This window comes from Pristis pectinata, chromosome 3 (assembly GCF_009764475.1).
Source record: "Pristis pectinata isolate sPriPec2 chromosome 3, sPriPec2.1.pri, whole genome shotgun sequence".
Classification (NCBI taxonomy): domain Eukaryota; kingdom Metazoa; phylum Chordata; class Chondrichthyes; order Rhinopristiformes; family Pristidae; genus Pristis; species Pristis pectinata.
In genome coordinates this window covers 23,693,739-23,713,193 of record NC_067407.1, presented here as the reverse complement: position 1 = coordinate 23,713,193, position 19,455 = coordinate 23,693,739, and the positions used below count along the sequence as shown (strand labels likewise).

General features: G+C 40.7%; 1 protein-coding gene across 1 annotated transcript; it reads left to right on the top strand.

The window, feature by feature from the left end:
- Window positions 1–14: 14 nt before the first annotated feature.
- si:ch211-106k21.5 (uncharacterized) lies at window positions 15–18,099 on the top strand. Its single transcript, XM_052011771.1, has 2 exons — window positions 15–296; window positions 11,804–18,099. Exons 1-2 carry the CDS (start codon window positions 269–271, stop codon window positions 13,033–13,035), a joined length of 1,260 nt encoding a protein of 419 aa, XP_051867731.1. The 5' UTR covers window positions 15–268; the 3' UTR covers window positions 13,036–18,099.
- The last annotated feature ends 1,356 nt before the right edge of the window (window positions 18,100–19,455 follow it).

Here is a 19,455-nt window from a genome sequence, read left to right as displayed (position 1 = left end):
TCGTTCAGGCAATCTCAGTGCGTTTGCTCCAGTGTGTTTCTTACCTGGTCACTTTCAAAGGAGTGCCAGAGAGGAGAGCAACTGCGCCGAACTCTCTATATATCCTTCAACTTCTCATGACCGACACACCCACAACAACTGATCAGGAAATGCATCGGAATATATATTTAATGCACAACACTGTTTTAAATCAGGATGTGAAGCCCCAACCAATGGAGTAAGAACTATTCTGTTTGTAACGAGACTGCTTCCTTGTAAATCTGCAGGAATGGGAGAAACCGGCAGAAACTCTAAAGGTAAGGGACCTCGGATTTACAAAGAATTATTCTTTCGTTTTGTTTTATATCCGGTTCGGAATATTATAAACTGGGGTTGAATTGCATATTAATTTAAATAAAGTGGAGATGTTTTAGAAAAGAGATTTACGGTATATACAGAACGTAGAAGTCGAGAAATATAGGTCCTTGCATTCCAGTGGAGAAGAACTCCTGAAACTATTCCCACCAGAAACTTAGTGTAAGCAATCCCATTGCGAGGTGCGGTGTTTCTTGCATTACTTTAGCAAGATGTTAAATCTTGCAGGTGAACACCGACGCGAAGATTTTCCGTTTGAAAGCCCGTGTGCTTGGAGGCTATCAGCAACAGGGAAGTACCAGGCTGTGGGAGAGAAGTTGGGGAGACTCTGTGGGATAAACGGAAACTAAATTATAACATGGGATCGGTTGGTTATATCTGAGCACATTTCGCTAGCGGGCACACCAAGAAAACTATATTTCACTTTGTCAATGCTTAATGAGAACCTCATCGAATCTGTACTAAATGAATAAATCTCTCATTAGTGGGGTTGGGAAATCGACAGTTTATGGGGGAAATAGTTGAGGTCACTTTTCTCTTGGGCTCCGGCAAGCCGAGGATTGTCTTGGTGGCACGCTGCCGGAATATTTAGGGGGTTTATTATAAATTATGTTTTGTAAAGTTAGGACTGGAAATAACCATGTTTACCATGTAGTCCAGGAAACGGCTTGCCATTTCTCCTGCTTTGTGTGAGCTTCAATCCCCGCCCACACTGGCGCTGTTGTGAGGGGGATAAATCCAAGGCACTAGAACCTATGCGAAAGCGAGATTACCAACGCGAAAACTCTCTATCAAATTACAGTCAGGGTAACCACTTTCATCTGCTTTTCCAGCCTGATCCCCATAACCCCTGATTCCCCTTTATCTCGGTCTTAAATACGTCCAACCTTCAATGGTCTTGCAGTGCAATCCGAAATACACAGCCAAATCTGCGCACCTGCCTGTGTGTCCTTGTCTCCTGTGGTTTAAAACCGAGAGTTCGGTTGGTTAGTGTCGTTTTTAGAAACTAACCTGCGGGAGACGGGTTGTTTATTCCGCTTTCACTTCCCCCATTGGCCGTGTCATAACAAGGGGGAGTGGTGTGTATCGACAATAACTGCTCCCAGGGTGCCTCAGACCAGTCGTTTTAACGAACAAGACAAACCGAGCAGCTTCCAGCTTGCATTCGGAGGGGAGGGGAGGGGAGGGGAGGGGGAGGGGGAGGGGTGGAAACACGCCAAATATTCTTGAAGGGAAGGGAAGGGAAGGGAGGAGCACGATTCACGCCCTCAAGCAATTCATCATGATTTGGTGAGGTTCTCCTTCAGCGTTTGCTGAGGCGAGGAAGCTAGGTAGAGAGTGATTCATCACTTTCTCCAGGACCTGCACTGGCTGTTGACGAGACCACATCTGGAGTACTGCCCGCTTGAGGTCTTTATTGAGGGAAGGATGTAGTTGTACTATGGGAAGATCACCATGTGGATTCATGGGATAAAGGGATTGTTTTATTAAAGTCGTTGAATATGTTGGGCCTATGTTAATTGGAATTTAGAATGAGTCATGGAGTTATACAACACAGAAACAGGCCCTTCGGCTCAACTTGACCAATGTGCCTTCCTGAGCTAGTTCTGTTTGTCCTCATTTGGCCCATATCCCTCTAAACTTTTCCTGTCTATGAATCTATCCAAATGCCACTTAAACATGTAATTGTACCCACCTCTACCACTTCTCCTGGCAGCTTGTTCCATATACCCACCACCATCTGTATGGAAAAACTTGCCCCTCAGTTCCCTTTAAATCTTTCGACCTACGCGTTCCAGTTTTAGACTCCCATACCCTGGGAAATAGACTGTGACCATTCACCTCACCTGTGCCCCTCGTGATTTTATATACCATTATAAGAGTTTTCCATCTGAGGTAAGAAGTCCCAGCCTATCCAGTCTCTCCTTTCCAGTCCTGGCAACATCCTTGGGAAACTTTTCTGTATGGTCTGTAGATCTTTCCTACAGAACCACACACAATATTCCAAGTGTGGTCTCACCAACCTCTTGTACAGCTGTAATAAGACTATCCCAGCAACGACTATGTACTTGTACCCCAAGGTCTCTCTGTTCTACACATTCCCCGGAGCCCTGTCATTTATTTTGTATATACTTCCCAAAATGCATCACTTCACACTATCTGAATTAAATTCCATCTGCCGTTCCTTGGCCCACTTTCCCAGTTGATCTAGATCCTGTTGTAACCTTAGACAACCTTGTCTAAGACATTAGACATTGTCTACCAGACCACAAATTTTACTATCCAAGCCACCTACATTCTCATCCAAATCGTTAATATAGATGACAAACAACAGGGGACCCAGCACCAATCCCTGGGGCACACCACTGGTCACAGGCCTCCAATCTGAAAAACAACCCTCCACCACCCTCTGACTCCTTGCACTAAGTGAATTTTGTATCCAGTTGGCTAGCTAACTCTGGATCCCATGGTCACCTTCCGGACCAGTCTACCATGTGGGACCTTGTAAAAAGCCTTGCTGAAGTCCATGTAGACAACATCTACCACACTGTCCTCATCTATCTTCTTAGTCACCTCTTCAAAAACCTCAAATCAAATTTGTGATACACGATTTCCCGTGCAAGAAGTCATGCTGTCTATCCCTAAGCAGTCCTTGCCTTTCCAAATGCAGATAGGTCCTGTCTCTCAGAATCCCCTCCAGTAACTTTCCCACCACCCTAACCGATGTTAGGCTCAACAGACTGTAGTTCTCTGGCTTGTCCTTGCAGACTTTCTTCAATAAAGGCTCAACATTATCCTCCCTCCAGTCTTCTGGTACCTCACCTACGGCAAAGGTAGATACAAAAATCTCTGCCAGGGCCCCAGCAATTTCTCTCTTGCTTCCCACAACATCCTTGGATACATTTGGACATGAGAGGTGATTTTATTGGAGCATTTTAGATTCTGAGGAGAATTGACAGTGAGAGGACACTTCCCCTGTTTGAGGAAACTGAAACTCATTTAGGACGGAGATGGGGAATTCCTTCTTTTAGCGATGCATGAATCTTTGGAATTCTCTGCCCCCAAAGAGCTGTGGAGGCCAGGATAGATTTCTGGATTAGAGGGGAGTTGGTATTGGTGTTGGTTTATTATTGTCACTTGTACCGAGGTACAGTGAAAAGCTTGTCTTGCATACCAATTGTACAGGTCAATTCATTACACAGTGCAGTTACATTGAGTTAGTACAAAGTGCATTGATGTAGTACAGGTAAAGACAGTAACAGTACAGAGTAAAGTGTCACAGCTACAGAGAAAGTGCAGTTCAATAAGGTGCAAGGTCACAGCAAGGTAGATCATGAGGTCATAGTCCATCTCATTGTATAAGGAGTTCAGAGTATGAAGATTCAGTTTGGAAAATGGAGTTGATTTCATCGATCAGATGACCTCAGCGAATGGCAGAGCAGGCTTGAGGGGCTTTAGGGTTCATTGCTGCTTCTACTTGAAATTTTGTTAAATGTAGTTGCTGTTGTAATGTAAAAAATCTTGCAACTGAGTTTGCTACTAGTTCATTATTTTCACTGAGGTTTAGATCAGAACAGGTTAGCAATGCTACAGCTCCAACTGCAGTGTGGTATTATGGGATGCTTCAACAGGGACCTTGATGGTTCCCAGTAAACTAAACTGAGCTCTCCAAGTTTAAATTTATTGCCGGGCATTTGTAAGAGTGAAAAAAATCCTAAAGTCCTGGAGCCACTAGAGACGGCAGGTGCTGATGCAGGGACTTGACCCTAAACGTCAACAATTCCCCTCCCCTCACAAATACTGCTCGACCCTCTGATCTCCTCTAGCAGTTTACTTTTTCAGTCCCAAAGTGCTATCTCCACTTACTTTTGAAACTCCTCCGGAGGATGTAAAACTTTTTCTACTAGTGACTAAATGCAGTGAGCATGAAATATCCCATGACAGTCCCTTGTGATCTTTGAGTGGACACATGTAAATTACCAAGAGTGAACAAGAATTGTGGCTGTAAAGTGGAAGTTTGTTCAGAAGAATCAAGTCAGCACAACTGACTATCGTGACCTTTACCACACAATAGTATTTACATATTCAGACCTTTTCTTGATGACTTGTCTCCTAAGTAATGTAACATCTTTGTCTGTCTGAAGTAATCTGAGATCCTGGATTTAAGTCAAACTATTCCTGACTGGCAAACACATTGACAACATTCATGCTGTTGTCCAGATAGCACATCAGCAACTTCATCAGTGTCGCCAATCTAATCTTCGCTCTCTGCAGCTAGCTGCTAGTGAGGAACTCAGAAATGTAGTTACCTGAAGTTCAAGTAAAATGTACATCACAAAGTACATTGTAACAAAAAAGAAATGGAAGACATCTACATTACGGTTCTTCCATGTTTATGATGAACGTACACTCGCACTACAAATATATTTGAATATGCAGTCACCAAATTAAGAAGGCCAATTTGCTCTTTACAATAGATGAGACCAGATGACACAGTCTAATTTCACCGCATTCCATTTCTGTACAATTATTACCTTGCTTAAATGTGGTAACACTCTCACCTCTGAGTCAGAGAGTTGTGGATTCAAGCCCCACCCCAGAGAAATATAGCAGTGAAGGCAGGAACATTAAACTGTGGCCTTGTTTTTATTCCAAAGTGGACTGATGCAAAGATTGCAGGACACTGACAAATAGCAGGAGAGTTTCCCAGTGCCCTATCCAATTATTATCATTCAACCCCTCTCAGCAAAAACATATGTACAGACCACAATCAGTGCGAATAGGCAACAACACCTTCAGCACGATTATTCCCAACACTGGTGCCCCACAAGGCTGTGTCCTCAGCCCTCTTCTCTACTCCCTATATACTCATGACTGCTTGGCCAGATTCTGCTCCAACTCCATCTACAAGTTTGCAGATGATATCACTGTAGTAGGCCGTATCTCAAATAATGATGAGTCGGAGTACAGGAAAGAGATAGAGAGCTTAGTGACATAGTGTCATGGCAACAACCTTTCCCTCAATGTCAGCAAAACAAAAGAGCTGGTCACTGACGTCAGGAAAGGGGGCAGTGTACATGCACCTGTCTACATCAATGGTTCTGAGGTCGAGAGGGTTGAGAGCTTCAAGTTCCTTGGAGTGAACATCACCAATAGCCTGTCCTGGTCCAACCACATTGAAGCCATGGCCAAGAAAGCTCACCAACACCTCTACTTACTCAGGAGGCTAAAGAAATTTGGTATGTCCTCTTTGACAGTCACCAACTTTTATTGATGCACCATAGAAAGCATCCTATCTGGACGCATCACGGCTTGGTATGGCAACTGCTCTGCCCAGGACCGCAAGAAACTGCAGAGAGTCTGGACACAGCCCAGAACATCATGAAAACCAGCCTCCCCTCCAAGGACTGGTGAAGCAGCCAGCTTAATCAAAGACCCCACTCTTCTGGGTCATTCTCTCTTCTCCCCTCTCCCATCAGGCAGAAGATACAGGAGCCTGAGGGCACATAACATCAGGCTCAAGGACAGCTTCTATCTCACGGTGTTAAGACTATTCAACGGTTCCCTTATATGATGAGATGGACTCTTGACCTCACAATCTACCTTGTTATGACCTTGCACCTTATTGTCTACCTGTAATGCACTACCCTGTAGCTGTGACACTTTACTCTGTATTCTGTTATTATTTTTACCCTGTTCTACTTCAATGCACTGTGTAATGAATTGATCCATATGATGGTATGCAAGGCAAGTTTTTCACTGTACCTTGGTACAAGTGACAATAATAAACCAATACCAATATGTATTCAATCACTAAAATAACTTCTCTGGTGATATACTGCATTGGTGTTTGAGGGACTGTGCACGTAATCGGTTACTGTATTATCTCTATATTTAAAAGAGACAAGTTGGCTACAGAGTAGTTTTGAGATGTGTGAGGCTGTGACCTGTAAGTTCTGTTTTTGTTGGACGTCATCTGCGTTGAGTCTGAATCTCTTTTTAATTGTCAGCTTTTCAGGTGTAAGTGATGGCTTGATTGATAGCCCTGTTAGAACAAAAATAGACAAGGTATGCAAAGAATGGTTTAGGTCTTTGCATGTGCCAACAGTAAATTGGCTGCAGGTAGACAGATAACATTTTGTGGCCTGGAATGTTAGGCTATCTAGTTAATTAATGTGACTGAACTCACCGGAGATAATGAGTCAGGCTTGATCCTAGGAAACATGTGAGATACTGAAGGAGCTCAATAAGATAAAGCACAGTCTGTTTATAAGAATGAGTTGCTCAGGTCAGAGATGGGAAGAAATTTCTTTGTATGCAGTTTGATGATTGTTTGGTGATTCTCAGCCTCCCTGGGTTATGTGGAGAGACTGGGTAGGTTGGGACTGTTTTCCCTGGATTCTGGGATGCTGAGGGATGACCTTATCGAGGTTTATAAAATCATGAGGGGCACAGATAAGGTGAATGTTCACAGTCTCTTTCACAGGGTAAGCGTGTCTAAAGCTAGAGGGCATAAGTTTAAGGTGATAAGATAAGATAAGATATCTTTATTAGTCACATGTACATCGAAACACACAGTGAAATGCATCTTTTGCAGTGTTCTGGGGGCAGCCCGCAAGTGTCGTCATGCTTCTGGTGCCAACATAGCATGCCCACAACTTCCTAACCCGTACGTCTTTGGAATGTGGGAGGAAACCAGAGCACCAGAGGAAACCCACGCAGACACGGGTAGAACGTACAAACTCCTTACAGACAGTGGCCGGAATTGAACCCAGGTCTCCGGCACTGTAATAGTGTTACGCTAACCGCTACACTACCGTGCCTGAGGGACTTGATGGTTATACCTTTCATACAGAGGGCAGGGGGTAGACGAAACAAGCTGCCAGAGGAAGTGGTAGAGGCAGGTACAATTACAATGTTTAAAAGACATTTAGATAGGTACGTGGATTGGAAAGGGATATGGGCCAAGTTGGGCTGAAGAGCCTGTTTCCCTGCTGTCTAACTCTATAACTCTGAATTCAAAAGAATCAATAGATTTTTGTATATTAAAGGAATCTAGGAATATGGGATTAATGCAGGAAAGATACTGAGGTAAAAGGTCAGCATTGATTTCATTAAATGTTGGTTTAAGTATCAGGGACTGAATGGCCTACTCCTGCTTCTATTTCTTACATTCTTATGTTAAAATATCTTTAGTTTATCAACTTTGTTCACACCTGTAATATATTTTCTGCATCCGCTCTTAGAACCTGCCGGTGCTGTCTTCAGTAGGGGGGAGTTGATGGACATCTATGAGAGAATAAGGTTACGGGGAAAATAAATGTGAGAATGGAATTGATGGGGTTGTTCTGAGAGCCGCTGTAGATCCCTTGGGCTGATGTCATTAGAAAATGTGAAAATATATAATATGAAAACAAGGTGAGGGAAGTTGAACAGAGCAGCTTAGGGAGATGATTAGGAACAGATCTTCTGGCTGTCCCATAAGCCTTCATGTAAGAAATGACTGGAAGATCCAAAAGTGGCTAAAAGAATCAAATATTTAGAAAAGTAAAAAAATATTTAGGCAGTTAACATTCAGTACTGTATTTTTGTACACAACCTATTTGATAAGCCTGCACTTAAAGGGCATCAAAATGATTTTAACATAAAAGAATTGATTATAAATAATCATCTCCAATTAATACAGAATTTTCTTGTTATTTTCTTAACTGAGTTGTTCATAAAGTTTATTATAGGAAATTCATACTTCAGTGCCTTTCTGGCACTCAGGAAGGGGTGTGGGTACAGATGGAGTTCTTAATGAGAGCTGAGTTAAGATAAGGAAGCTTTTATTCAATGTACTATTATTATCAGGGTTCTTATCATACTTTTACTAAAGTTGGACTCACACAAAGGATTTGATAAACTCCAACAACATGACTTACAATAAAAGAAAGCTTTTATTCTAGTTTCAGGAAAGTTACAAAATAATTCACTTTATACTGAATGGCGTCAGTGTGTGTTGACAGGATCACATTTAATGGAAAGTATTCCATCTCTCTCCCACCCTCCCTCCCCTCTACTCAGTAAACAACTAACTAATCCATAACTGACTATTTCAAACAATTAATGAATTGGGTGAGGAAAAATCATGCAGTTTTTCCACATTGTGGTTAATCTTATTGGCTAAAATACAAGTTTAAATATGTATAAAAAAACTGGATGGTATTTTGTGGGTTTACTGTTGCCCTGTGGGATTTTTTTTTATTGACTGCAGTGTTAACAGTCTGAGGAAAAGCTGACCATTGGGGCAGTGGTGGGGACCAAAGTGAGATCCAATGGCTGAATGATAACTGGCAGATAGAGGGAAGATTTAACATGCCTCAGCCCAGGGGATCTGCAGGAAAGCATCTACAACCCAGACACCTCAAGCTCCTTCCCTGATGAGTCCCCCAGCTGTCAGCAATAAAGCTGTTAACTTCCAATCACATTGTACTTCCAATCTTAAGATAATGAAGCCAATCGCTGCACATAAATAACAGCCAAGTTTGGCCTGACAGCTAATATTTTCATTACAGAATACCAGGTGATGACTATCTTGAAAGTGCTTGCCTTGACAAATCATTGCAAAGTCCCACACTGTTAACTCTTTGTGTGTGTGTGTGTGTGTGTAGGTGGGATGGTGGTGCAGGATGGTTCGTGTGATGTACAATGACCATTGACCAGATGGTAAGGGAGTGGGGGGATTTGCATTGATAAAACTTGGGGAGAAACAAAGTGTCTAACCTGGCACCTGGCACAAGGAGCCACCAGAGCAGAAGAGTACAGCACAGCTAGCCAGGGACTGAGGGCAGCAGAGACTGATTAGCTTTTGATTGGTCCCTGATAATCAGTCACATGGCTGTTCCATACCCAAGATATGGCTTATCAATTATTGTCAAAGCATGGACACAATCTGTCTAGTCATAAAAATAGATTGAGATGTTACTGTTAGGGGTTATTTAGGACATCTTTCAGGAGCTATGGAATAGGGAAAGCAGCTAGTTAATTAAAAAAACTGTTCACAATATAACTTAAAACTGATACTTTAAGGCCATCGAAATGCAGTCATTGGATGTGGGACATTCTAATTCTGTACCATTGTAACTATGCAGGGAGGTCAATAAGTGAATGTTCATGTTAATCAGCCTCCATTGAAACCCTCATGATGAGATCAGGGAAGGCATTATGTGGACATCTCCTGTATTAACACACTAAAGACATAACCTTGCCATTTAATACACAATTCAGGACATGTCTGTTTTGTCAATTAATATCTGGCTGTTTGTATATTCAGGGAGCCATTTCTCAACCCAGTAACATGAGAAGTATATTTTGGGTGTCTGATGTTTTGTGCTCAAAACTCTCAGACCAGACACTGGCAGTTGAATATTCAAGGGGTTCTTTCAGTTGAGATGTACGCCCATTGTAAATATGTAATTTTGCAAAGTTACTTGTCTACACTCAAAATGTTAAGTAGGAAATTATAGTCATTGAAACTGCAGTTAGTTGTTCATTGGTGTCTTTGTGCTTAAGAAGTATTAGACATCACTGCACAGTTGATGTCAGGAGAAGAGAAACAGATTCTCCAGAAGACCTGCTTGTGTGGAATAAAGACCTTTTGCTTACCCAGCTTCAGTGTCTAGTGGCTTTGTCACAGTCACAACAGTACAAGGGTCTTCACCTGGAATTTTCATAGTTTTTGAGCTGTAATCTGCACTGTGCTGAAAGATGAGGCAAGAATTATATCGCAGCAAGAAACAAAGGGCAAATTTTTGCTTTAAAGTAAGAAATGATTGTAATCAGTACAAGTTGCTGGCATAACTATTGACAGATTAACTCAGCTGATATTGAATACACTATGTTGAAAGAGTACCATTGTCTAAAATACTAGCTACTAATAATTCAGTAATTTTGTGCATGAACAATGAAGTGTTCAATAATTTGAATGAATTAAATTTGAAATGCAAAATTATACTGCACCACATAAAAAACTTTTATGTTGGTGGACGGTATTTTATCACATCTTTTCGATGTGTCCAGAGGCACTTCAAATACCAGTTATTGTGGCTTATGATGAATACAGAGAGGGTTGTGGTATGTTATGATGATGATAATCTGGTATGGGGGAAAATAAAAGAATAAATGCGGCTCTTTTGATTCAGCATGGCAGTTTTGAAGCTGAGATCTTCACACAGCTTGATATCAAAATTATACTTTCAAATGTTCTCTTCCCTTGTCCAGATTGTTTGTATGCCAGATTTCATTGCTGAAAAGTTGCTTGGCACCAAGGAAAGGCATTAATAAACCTTTCAAAATGCATCCGCAAGGCCAGTGACTTCCTCTTTAAGTATATAGATTGAATTAATTATCAGCCACAATAACTGGTATTTATGTAGTGAGTTTAAAATAGCAAGATATCCCAAGACATTTCATTGGAGCAGGTCTAACAAAAGTTTGACACCTAGCTGCTTGAGGAGATGTTAGGGCAGATGCACAAAAGCTAGGACAAAGAGGCAGGTTTCAAGAAGCATCTTAAAGGAGGAAATGGAGGTGTTGAGACAGCAGGGTTTAGGAAGAGAATTCCAAAGCACCTGAAGGTATGTTTTCCATGAGTGAACAAACTCCATTCGGGGTAATCAGGAAGTCTGAACGGGAGCAGCTAATGTCTGCCTTGTTGGTCATTATGGTTGGTAATGTTGGTCCAGATGCAGCGTCTCAACCTGAAATGTCGATTATTCCCAGATGCTGCCTGACGTGCTGAGTTCTCCAGCAGTTTGTCTTTTGCTCCAAATTTACAGTATCTAGTCTCTTGTGTCTGCATCTAATGTCTTGTTGGGTTGTAGGGCTGGAAGAGGTTATAGAGCTAGCAAGGTCATTAAGGGATTTGAAAATGAGGGTGAGAATTTTAATATCCAGGCATTACTAACTAAGTTAGGTTAGCAAGCTATGTGGGGGATGCGTAAACAGGATTTGATGTGAGTTAGAACACTAGCAGCAGTTGACCTTTTGATGAAGGTATGATGGAGGATAGAATGAGGGAGCACTTTGGAATAGTTAAGTGGTATTGACGGGCTGAATGAGGGTTTCAGCAGAAGATGAACTCTGCTGAGACCGAAGGGGCTGTTACAGAAGTGGAAATGAAGGGCATCCAGTGTGCCACAGGGGCCCAACTTCCTTTGTTGACATTGGCTTAAGCAGGACCTTAGGTAGCGCCACCAACAAGCCAAACCTGCTGGGCCAAAAGTAGATGAATGAGGGCTTTGTTTGTTTTTTTAAGCTTGAATAAATATTTCAATAACTTAAAAAATGGATTTGGCCCCTTTTGGGTCCGAAAGCAACAAATAGCCAGAATTACCCATGATCTTCGAGCTGTTTCTTTAACTGTGATGTTGTTGTCATTTGACCCTGTGCTGTTCTGTCTCCTCAGGTACAAAATCATGGAAATTGCTCCAGCAGTGGATTTTACTCCTGGCATCAATTTACAGTCACGGGGCTATAAATGAGGCCTGTAAATGTGATGGCCATCTTGATTTCAGGACATTTAACTTTAGCTATGCAAGACAACAATGTTGCTTAAACTTCACTGGTTCTTCCATTGGTGCCCTTCAGTGGAATGCCTTCACCGGCCTGACAGGACTGACGGTTCTCGACCTGTCAAGTTGTAACATATCTGACATCTTGGATACGGATGCAAATCCGAGATCTCTGGAGATCCTATACCTGGATCGCAATTACTTAGAGCAATTACCTTCTAACTTCCTAACAAATGCAACCAATTTAAAGGTCCTTCACCTGGAGGAAAACAATCTTCAAGAATTACCAGAGGACATTTTAGGTGCATCAGACCAAATCCAGGAGCTATACTTGGATTCCAATAATCTAATTTCTATTCCTCCCAATGTCTTTAAACCAAGCCTTGAAAAATTGTCTCTTTTCAATAATACTTTGCAGTGTACATGTGCCTTGTATGATGCATTGGCAAAATACAATTCAAGTGTCATTAGATCGGAAAATGGGCCCATGTGCTACACCACTAAGCACCCAAAAGGTCTGAATATCATAGACATTCATCGCTCAGATATCTGCAGGTCCCATGGCCTTACTGCTCTCTTCATTTGCCTCCCTTTAATCTTGATTCTTGCTCTAGTATTGGGCTACTTCTGCTGTAGAAGAAGAAGATCTGATTTTAAAGCAATTAGACAAGACAATCACATTTGCACTGTGGAGAAGTCTGGCTTTACAAACCTGGAGGACCATCACTACATAACATGCAGGACCCCAGAGCCAACTCCCACCCTCACGGGACATGAGAACAGCATACTTGCCAGAAACCAGCTCATGATACGTCCCTCAGCAGCGTTGCTGGGGAGTAACCGTGACTTGTACGAGGAAGTGGAGATAAAGCTTGGTGGTTCTGTTGACTCCATTACACTTGCTGATGACATCTACCTTAATATGTCTACTAATAAATCAGAAGAAGATGAAGTAGTTGAGGAAGTCCATACACAACCAGAACTGGTGAGTGTGACAGAGGAGCTACAAGAGATGGATCGGCAAAGGCTCTACATGAATAAATCAGCAAACTACTATAATCTAGTTCCTGGTATTGAATTAGATGACTCTGATCATGGCGAATATGAAAATATTGACTTATCTTAATGATATAGGGTCATTTGTAAAACAAACTGCTCAAAATCTAAATCAAAATGGATGCAGTATGGGAAACTGCAGAAAGGTGGTGAAGATGGACAGAGAATTTTTTGTTTACCACAGATGTGCATTGAAGAATAAGAAAAATAGAATACTTGATTGAAATGGAAACACTACTGAGGATAAAATGCAGGCTTACATTGGGGTTATGAAGCTCTGCTTTATCACCGTCCTTCAACATATGGGATGTCAAAGCCAAGATCCCAGCTCAGTTAAATTTAGAGATGAAATCCATCATCAGTTTCTGGTGATGATAATCTAAACTCCTGGAGGTAAATGCAGAGATGATTTAGTGGAGTAAGAGAGGAGAGAGATAAGATCCAACTTGGTCCCAATAGTATCATTTTCTTTTCAAGGACAATCCAGTATCAAAATAAGGGCCAATTCTAAAAAAAAATGCACCTGTTGTTAAGAAATACTCTAGTAGTCTCATCTGGGAATCTGAAAGTATAGCATCAGATTTACTCTACTTACCAGTGGGAAATGGGTGAGTCTGGCTTAGATGAATGAAATTATGAAATTAATAGAGAATGATTTAGACTGGACATAAAATGTGCTTCCAATTTGAAACAACGCCTAACTCACCAGAAGAGTACAATCAAAGCTCAAACATTTGATCTAATATATCTAATTATATCTATATCTAATTTTAGCAGTTGAATGTTAAATTCAATTAATCAGGATGCAGAGATTGGTTATATCATGGTTTCACAATATCTGATCTTTCTCAATCTATCTCGCTATACTGGATGGGTGGGTGAGACAGCCAGCTTTACAAGTTCATTGAAATTTTTGGAATAGCCTCCTGGCAGCTCTTGGATTTATTTTGCATGTTTCATGAATAAATGTATTTACAGTGCATTCCTATTCAGTACTTCATCCAAGTGGTAATATGAAAGGGTGTCATATTGGCCAACAAAGTGCTTAAGTGAGGAAGTATATGGGCTGCAAGGCCCTTAGCAGTCTTTCCCCAATCCCCAACCATGTAATGATAAGACATTTCTCCCCTACCCAGAACAGGTGGGAAACAAGCTAGGGTCCAGTTACCAGCCTTTCACCTGTGCCTGCCGCCACCTATACACCACCCATAAACAGTTATAAGGAGGTGGTGGTAGATCCCTCGGCAGGTCTGTAGATACCACTTTGAAGGATCTGTTGGTGCCTCTACTGGACCTCCCTAAGGCTTATTTTTGTTGGTTGCAACCTCACAGTAGCATTTCGTGAATTCTTTAACATGCCAGCTGTAGACCTTCCGGGAACCCATCCAATGCACTGAACGAGGGATTCTGCTAGGAGCAACGCCTCCACCATCTTATAAAAAAAATCACCTGCATTTTGCCTTGGACATTGAATGAGGAATTCTGCCACAGCCTGTCCTGCACCCTGGAAATGAGATTTCCCTGCAATCCAGATGACCCTTGTCCTGTGGTGGAGTCATAGCAACATCTGGAAGTCGCTCCCCAACACCCTGAGAACAGGAAAGGTAAAATCCACTCTTGAAAATCAGAAAAATACTCAACCATGGACTCAACGCTCCCGAGCCCAATTCTGACTTCACAATATCCACAAGCTTCCCTACAGGATTACTAAGATAGACATAATGAGTGAACTTTGCCATTTGTTATGCTTCTTAGCTGGGCAATAACAAGCTCAAGTGTGACACTCTACTCCCGTTCCAGTTGAGCTCAGTACTAATCAAAGTTTAAAACTTTTACCCCTTTTCTATGGCACTTCTACATTCCGAGCCAGCCTTAGGAAATAGTTTTACATAAAATCAGAACAAGTCATGCTAACTTGACACTTTTGAGACACCATTATTTGCCCCCACAACAATGGTGTGGGAAAGTGGGCAAACTGTCACCTCTCTCACAGTTACTTCAAACAACAGTGGAAGAGCCCGTTTAGTGCTAGATTGTAATCTGCAAGTGCTACACTTGTATACAGCTTGAATTGTTTTGAATAATTTGTTCCTTAATGTTTTCATAAACCAGTATTTCTTTATGATTTTTAAGTAAGAGTACTATAGCTCGCATTAATAATTACTCTAAAAATAGAACTTTTGTAGCCTCTGGCCTTCGGAGCATTATTTTATGTATTAAGGCAATTGATCATAATCAAGTGGCCAGCCTCAAAATTGCTATACCAAGTGCTTGAGTGGTCCTTCATGAAGAGATATAATATTATTAAGTCAAAGTCCTACCATTTGGGTCCTTCCAGAGCTAAAAGGAAAGAAAATATCTAAATAACCGTAATTTCAATTTGATGTGTCTTTCAATCTACTGTTTGTTTTTCACTCAGGAATATGAACCATGGACAATCTGGGCAGTACAACTCTAAGGGTCAGCCTCAGTATCTTATTGTCTCATTTTTGTAGTGCTCCCAAGCATGCTGCTAATGATGGGACAGAAATTGTTTCTGCCCAAAATAAGGGGAAGAGGGTCTATAATCAGCCCTTTGGGGAACAAAAACTGTGCCTTCTAATGTTAATGTAATGGTAGATTAGATTAAAAATAACCCTATTTAATCTATCATCTTCCTCACTCACAAAATCATTGTTACATATGTCATAAAACTGTTACATTTGAAATATTGTTTCAATAACACAAACTTCCAGCTGCGTCTTTCATATTTCCTTTCAGTCTCATGAATAATTTTATAAATAGAATTTTGTGATGAAATTTCTTTCCTTATTCCAGTCTGATATCGCACTTGGAAAATAATCTGGTATCATTGATGAACCAATGCCTTTGCTCAAAAAAAAGTAAGCTTCAGCATTTGACACTGCCTGAATATTCCAGACTTAAAATTTACCATCTCTGCTATTGATAATCTGATCAACGGTGAGACTGATTTCTGTAACAATATTGATTTCATGATGTCTGACTGCAAAGACCTTTTGAGGAGACTGCTGTATTTCTTGCCTTGCTCTATTGCAGCCATCAGAGATTAGTGCCTGTTGATGATAATGACCCTATTTTCCTGGTTAACCCCGGTGTACAAGCTGCTGGGCAGAAGGCAGTCTGGAGATGAGAAAAGAGCAAACTTCCTCTTTGATTCCAGCCCTCTCAGAAGCCTAGTGCACACGAACCAATTCAAAGTCTGTAACTTGTGGTAGCTGTGCCTTCAATGGTTTTTGTTTTGTCCATTCATCACCCAGAAGTCTGAAAAGCCCATGGATATTTAGGAACTCAGACCTGAGATACAGAACAGAGAAGTGCCATAAGTTGAATCCTGATTGACAGTGGAAAGATTGTGTAGGGTTGTGCCAGTCATACACAGGGGCTGACAGCTTTGGAACAGCAAACTAAACTACAACAACAGGAAGAGAAGACACAAGATCAAAAATAATAAATGACTGAAATAAAACTACACTATGCTGGAAATATTTAGCAGGTATCAGGAGACATCAGGGCAGAGAGAAAAAGTCAACATTTCATGTTAGTGACCTTTCTGCAGAAGTGCTAAGGATTTCCAGCTTTTCCTGTTTTTAAATCAGATTTCCAACATCTGCAAAGTCTTTAATTTTAGTCAAAAGACCAATACCTTACTGCAATTATATGGGGCCTTATGAGATTCCTATTGAATATTGTGTACGTGTTTGTCTCCCTACTAGAGAAAGGATATACTTGGGATTTTAAAAAAAAAGCAAAGTGAAGTTTTGCCAGGTTGATTCCTAGGATGGGATGGTTGACCTCTGAGGAGAAGCTGAATAATATGATACTCTCTGAAGGTTGAAACTAAAAGAGGTGATCTCATTAAAACATATTAAAAGATTGGGTAATTGCAGGAAAGATGTTTTCTGTGGTTGGTGATGTCTTGAACCAAGGTCACAGTCTAAAAATAAAGGGTTGTCCGTTAAGGACTGAATTGAACGGAAAATTCTTCATCAAGCAGGTGATGAATCTTTGGAATTGTCTACAAAAGGGGGCTGTAAAGGCTCGGTTGTTGAATTTTTGGATATGGAGTGAAGGCACTTGGTTAGAAGATTAACCATAACCCTATTGAAGTGTAGAGAAGGCACAAGGGGCTGAGTGGCCCATTCCCCTTTCAATTTCCTTTGTTTTTATGTCAGGCAAAGTCTTGAAGAGAAATGTGGTCAATATGAGGAATGGTATTCTGGTCACTGCAGTGAAGACATAAACTGTAGAATCATTAGATGGCAATGGGACTGTGTAGACATTTGGACCAAAATGAGGCTATTTACCTGACTCTGTGAAATACAAATTCCAAAGATGAGCAGACTTAAGGTAAGGAATCAAGAAGAAAAAGGGAAAAATAAAGCACCTTTGACATAAAGAATGTTAAGTACTTTAAAGCACAATCATAACACAGAAGAATTCCTGCAAACAAAAATGCAAACAAATAAGAATACATGGAAAGAATAGAGATTGCCAATGACACTCATGCTCCCTAATGAATATAAAAACAAAGTCTGATTGATAAAAAATTCGGTTTGAGATTTGGGATATGTAATATTGTGCTTCTTTAACTGGAAATATTACAAAGTACTTTAACACACTCCCTGCGAAATGTTCTATGTTCCCACAGGATGTATGTGCAAATTATGGGATGTAGGTTAAACTGAGTTGGCTCTCAATCAGAGGTCTGAAACACCACGCTGAACAAGTTTTCTAGCTTTTCCCAGGAGTCTGGACATTCCTGAACCATGGGGGCCTTTCAGATGCTAAGATCAAGATCAGAGCTGAATTTGTCTTCCCTTGCAAATGCAGATGATACAAAATACCTTTCCCCTATTAATATTCTATATTTTAGTAATGTCATTCCAAATATCAGAGTCAAGAAATACTCAGCAAACGGTTCAATAGATAAATGAAACAATGGGAAATGAGCCACTGCACTAATTGATTTATGAATGAGGGTGTGTCCTTTGTAGTGATGACCATTGGTTACACCTTAACTCCTATATTACATTTATTTGTTCAATGATGTGTAATTATTATATAATGATGTTCTTTTTGATAGCAGGAGAATAATTAAAATAGTCTGGTTCAAGTTGTTTTGGTTATTTCCTTTTCATAATTTGCTTACATCAGTGTAGCAGTTAGCGTAACACTATTACAGCGCCAATGACCCAGGTTCAATTCCGGCCACTGTCGGTAAGGAGTTTGTACGTTCTCTCCGTGTCTGCATGGGTTTCCTCCGGGTGCTCCGGTTTCCTCCCACATTCCAAAGTTGTACGGGTTAGGAAGTTGCGGGCATGCTACGTTGGTGCCAGAAACGTGGCGACAATTGCAGGCTGCCCCCAGAACACTCATGCAAAAGATGCATTTCATTGTGTCTTTCGATGTACATGTGACTAATAAAGATATCTTATGGTTACCAGAAGGACAACTCAAGTGTGAAGAAGCTTCTCAACAACAACAGGTAAGCAGGAAACAGATGCAACTATCTGTGATGAAGTAAAAATTTCCATACGTGGTTATATGAATGTGATGGCCAATTGCCAATGATTTGGAAAAAGTAAAATGGAAAATTACTTCAGAACAGATTTTGACATTAGGAACAGAAACTATGGGCTCAAGCTTGTGAAAAATAAATTTAGAATTGCTATCATATAAAGAATGATCAACAAAAAGAATTGATTTCCAAAATAAAAGCAAAGGTCAGGGTGAAAATCCCACAAAAAATCAATGCTAAAGGCTGGTAATTTGGAGTATTTCTGAATGGATTCCAATAGCATTTCCTGACTTTAATTAACACAGGACATGGTCCCCAGCTGTATAATTCATTAAATAATGGCCCAGATTTTGTGGTCAGTGGCAAATGAACATCTCTCTCTATTCCTTATGCTTACAGCCACATACAGACATTTTGTGGGTGTTTGCATGGCAACCTACTCAATGGTGCTCTCCACAAGGAAGGTGGAACCTGAACAAACATGACAACATAATTTCTTAGAAATTCAGCTGCATAGCTACACAATTCAATTGTACTGTAAAATTGATTACTAAACGTAATCAAGACCTTATAATGTGCACAGCAGATACTACTCCTTTTGCACAGTTCCACGTGCACATGCACAAAGCAATCAAAGCACAGAGAGGTGAGGTATGGGAAGTTAAATAGAGGGAAAGAATAATGTAGTTAAAAGAAACCACATCTGTGACTAAAAGATAAAGAAAACAATTCTTAAATTATTTTAAAATCTGCAACAGAAATTAAGATCTGGAAGACTGAGACACAACAGATGTAGAAGTAATTTTTTTTTAGCATCAGAAAGGTTGTTTGGGATCAATGTAGACTTATCATGTCCTTAAAGAAGAAATCATACTATTTGTACAAACCAGCCCTATTTTTTCTTGATGTGTTTTATGGATAGCATTCCCTTCTCACGGTAGTGTAGAGGTT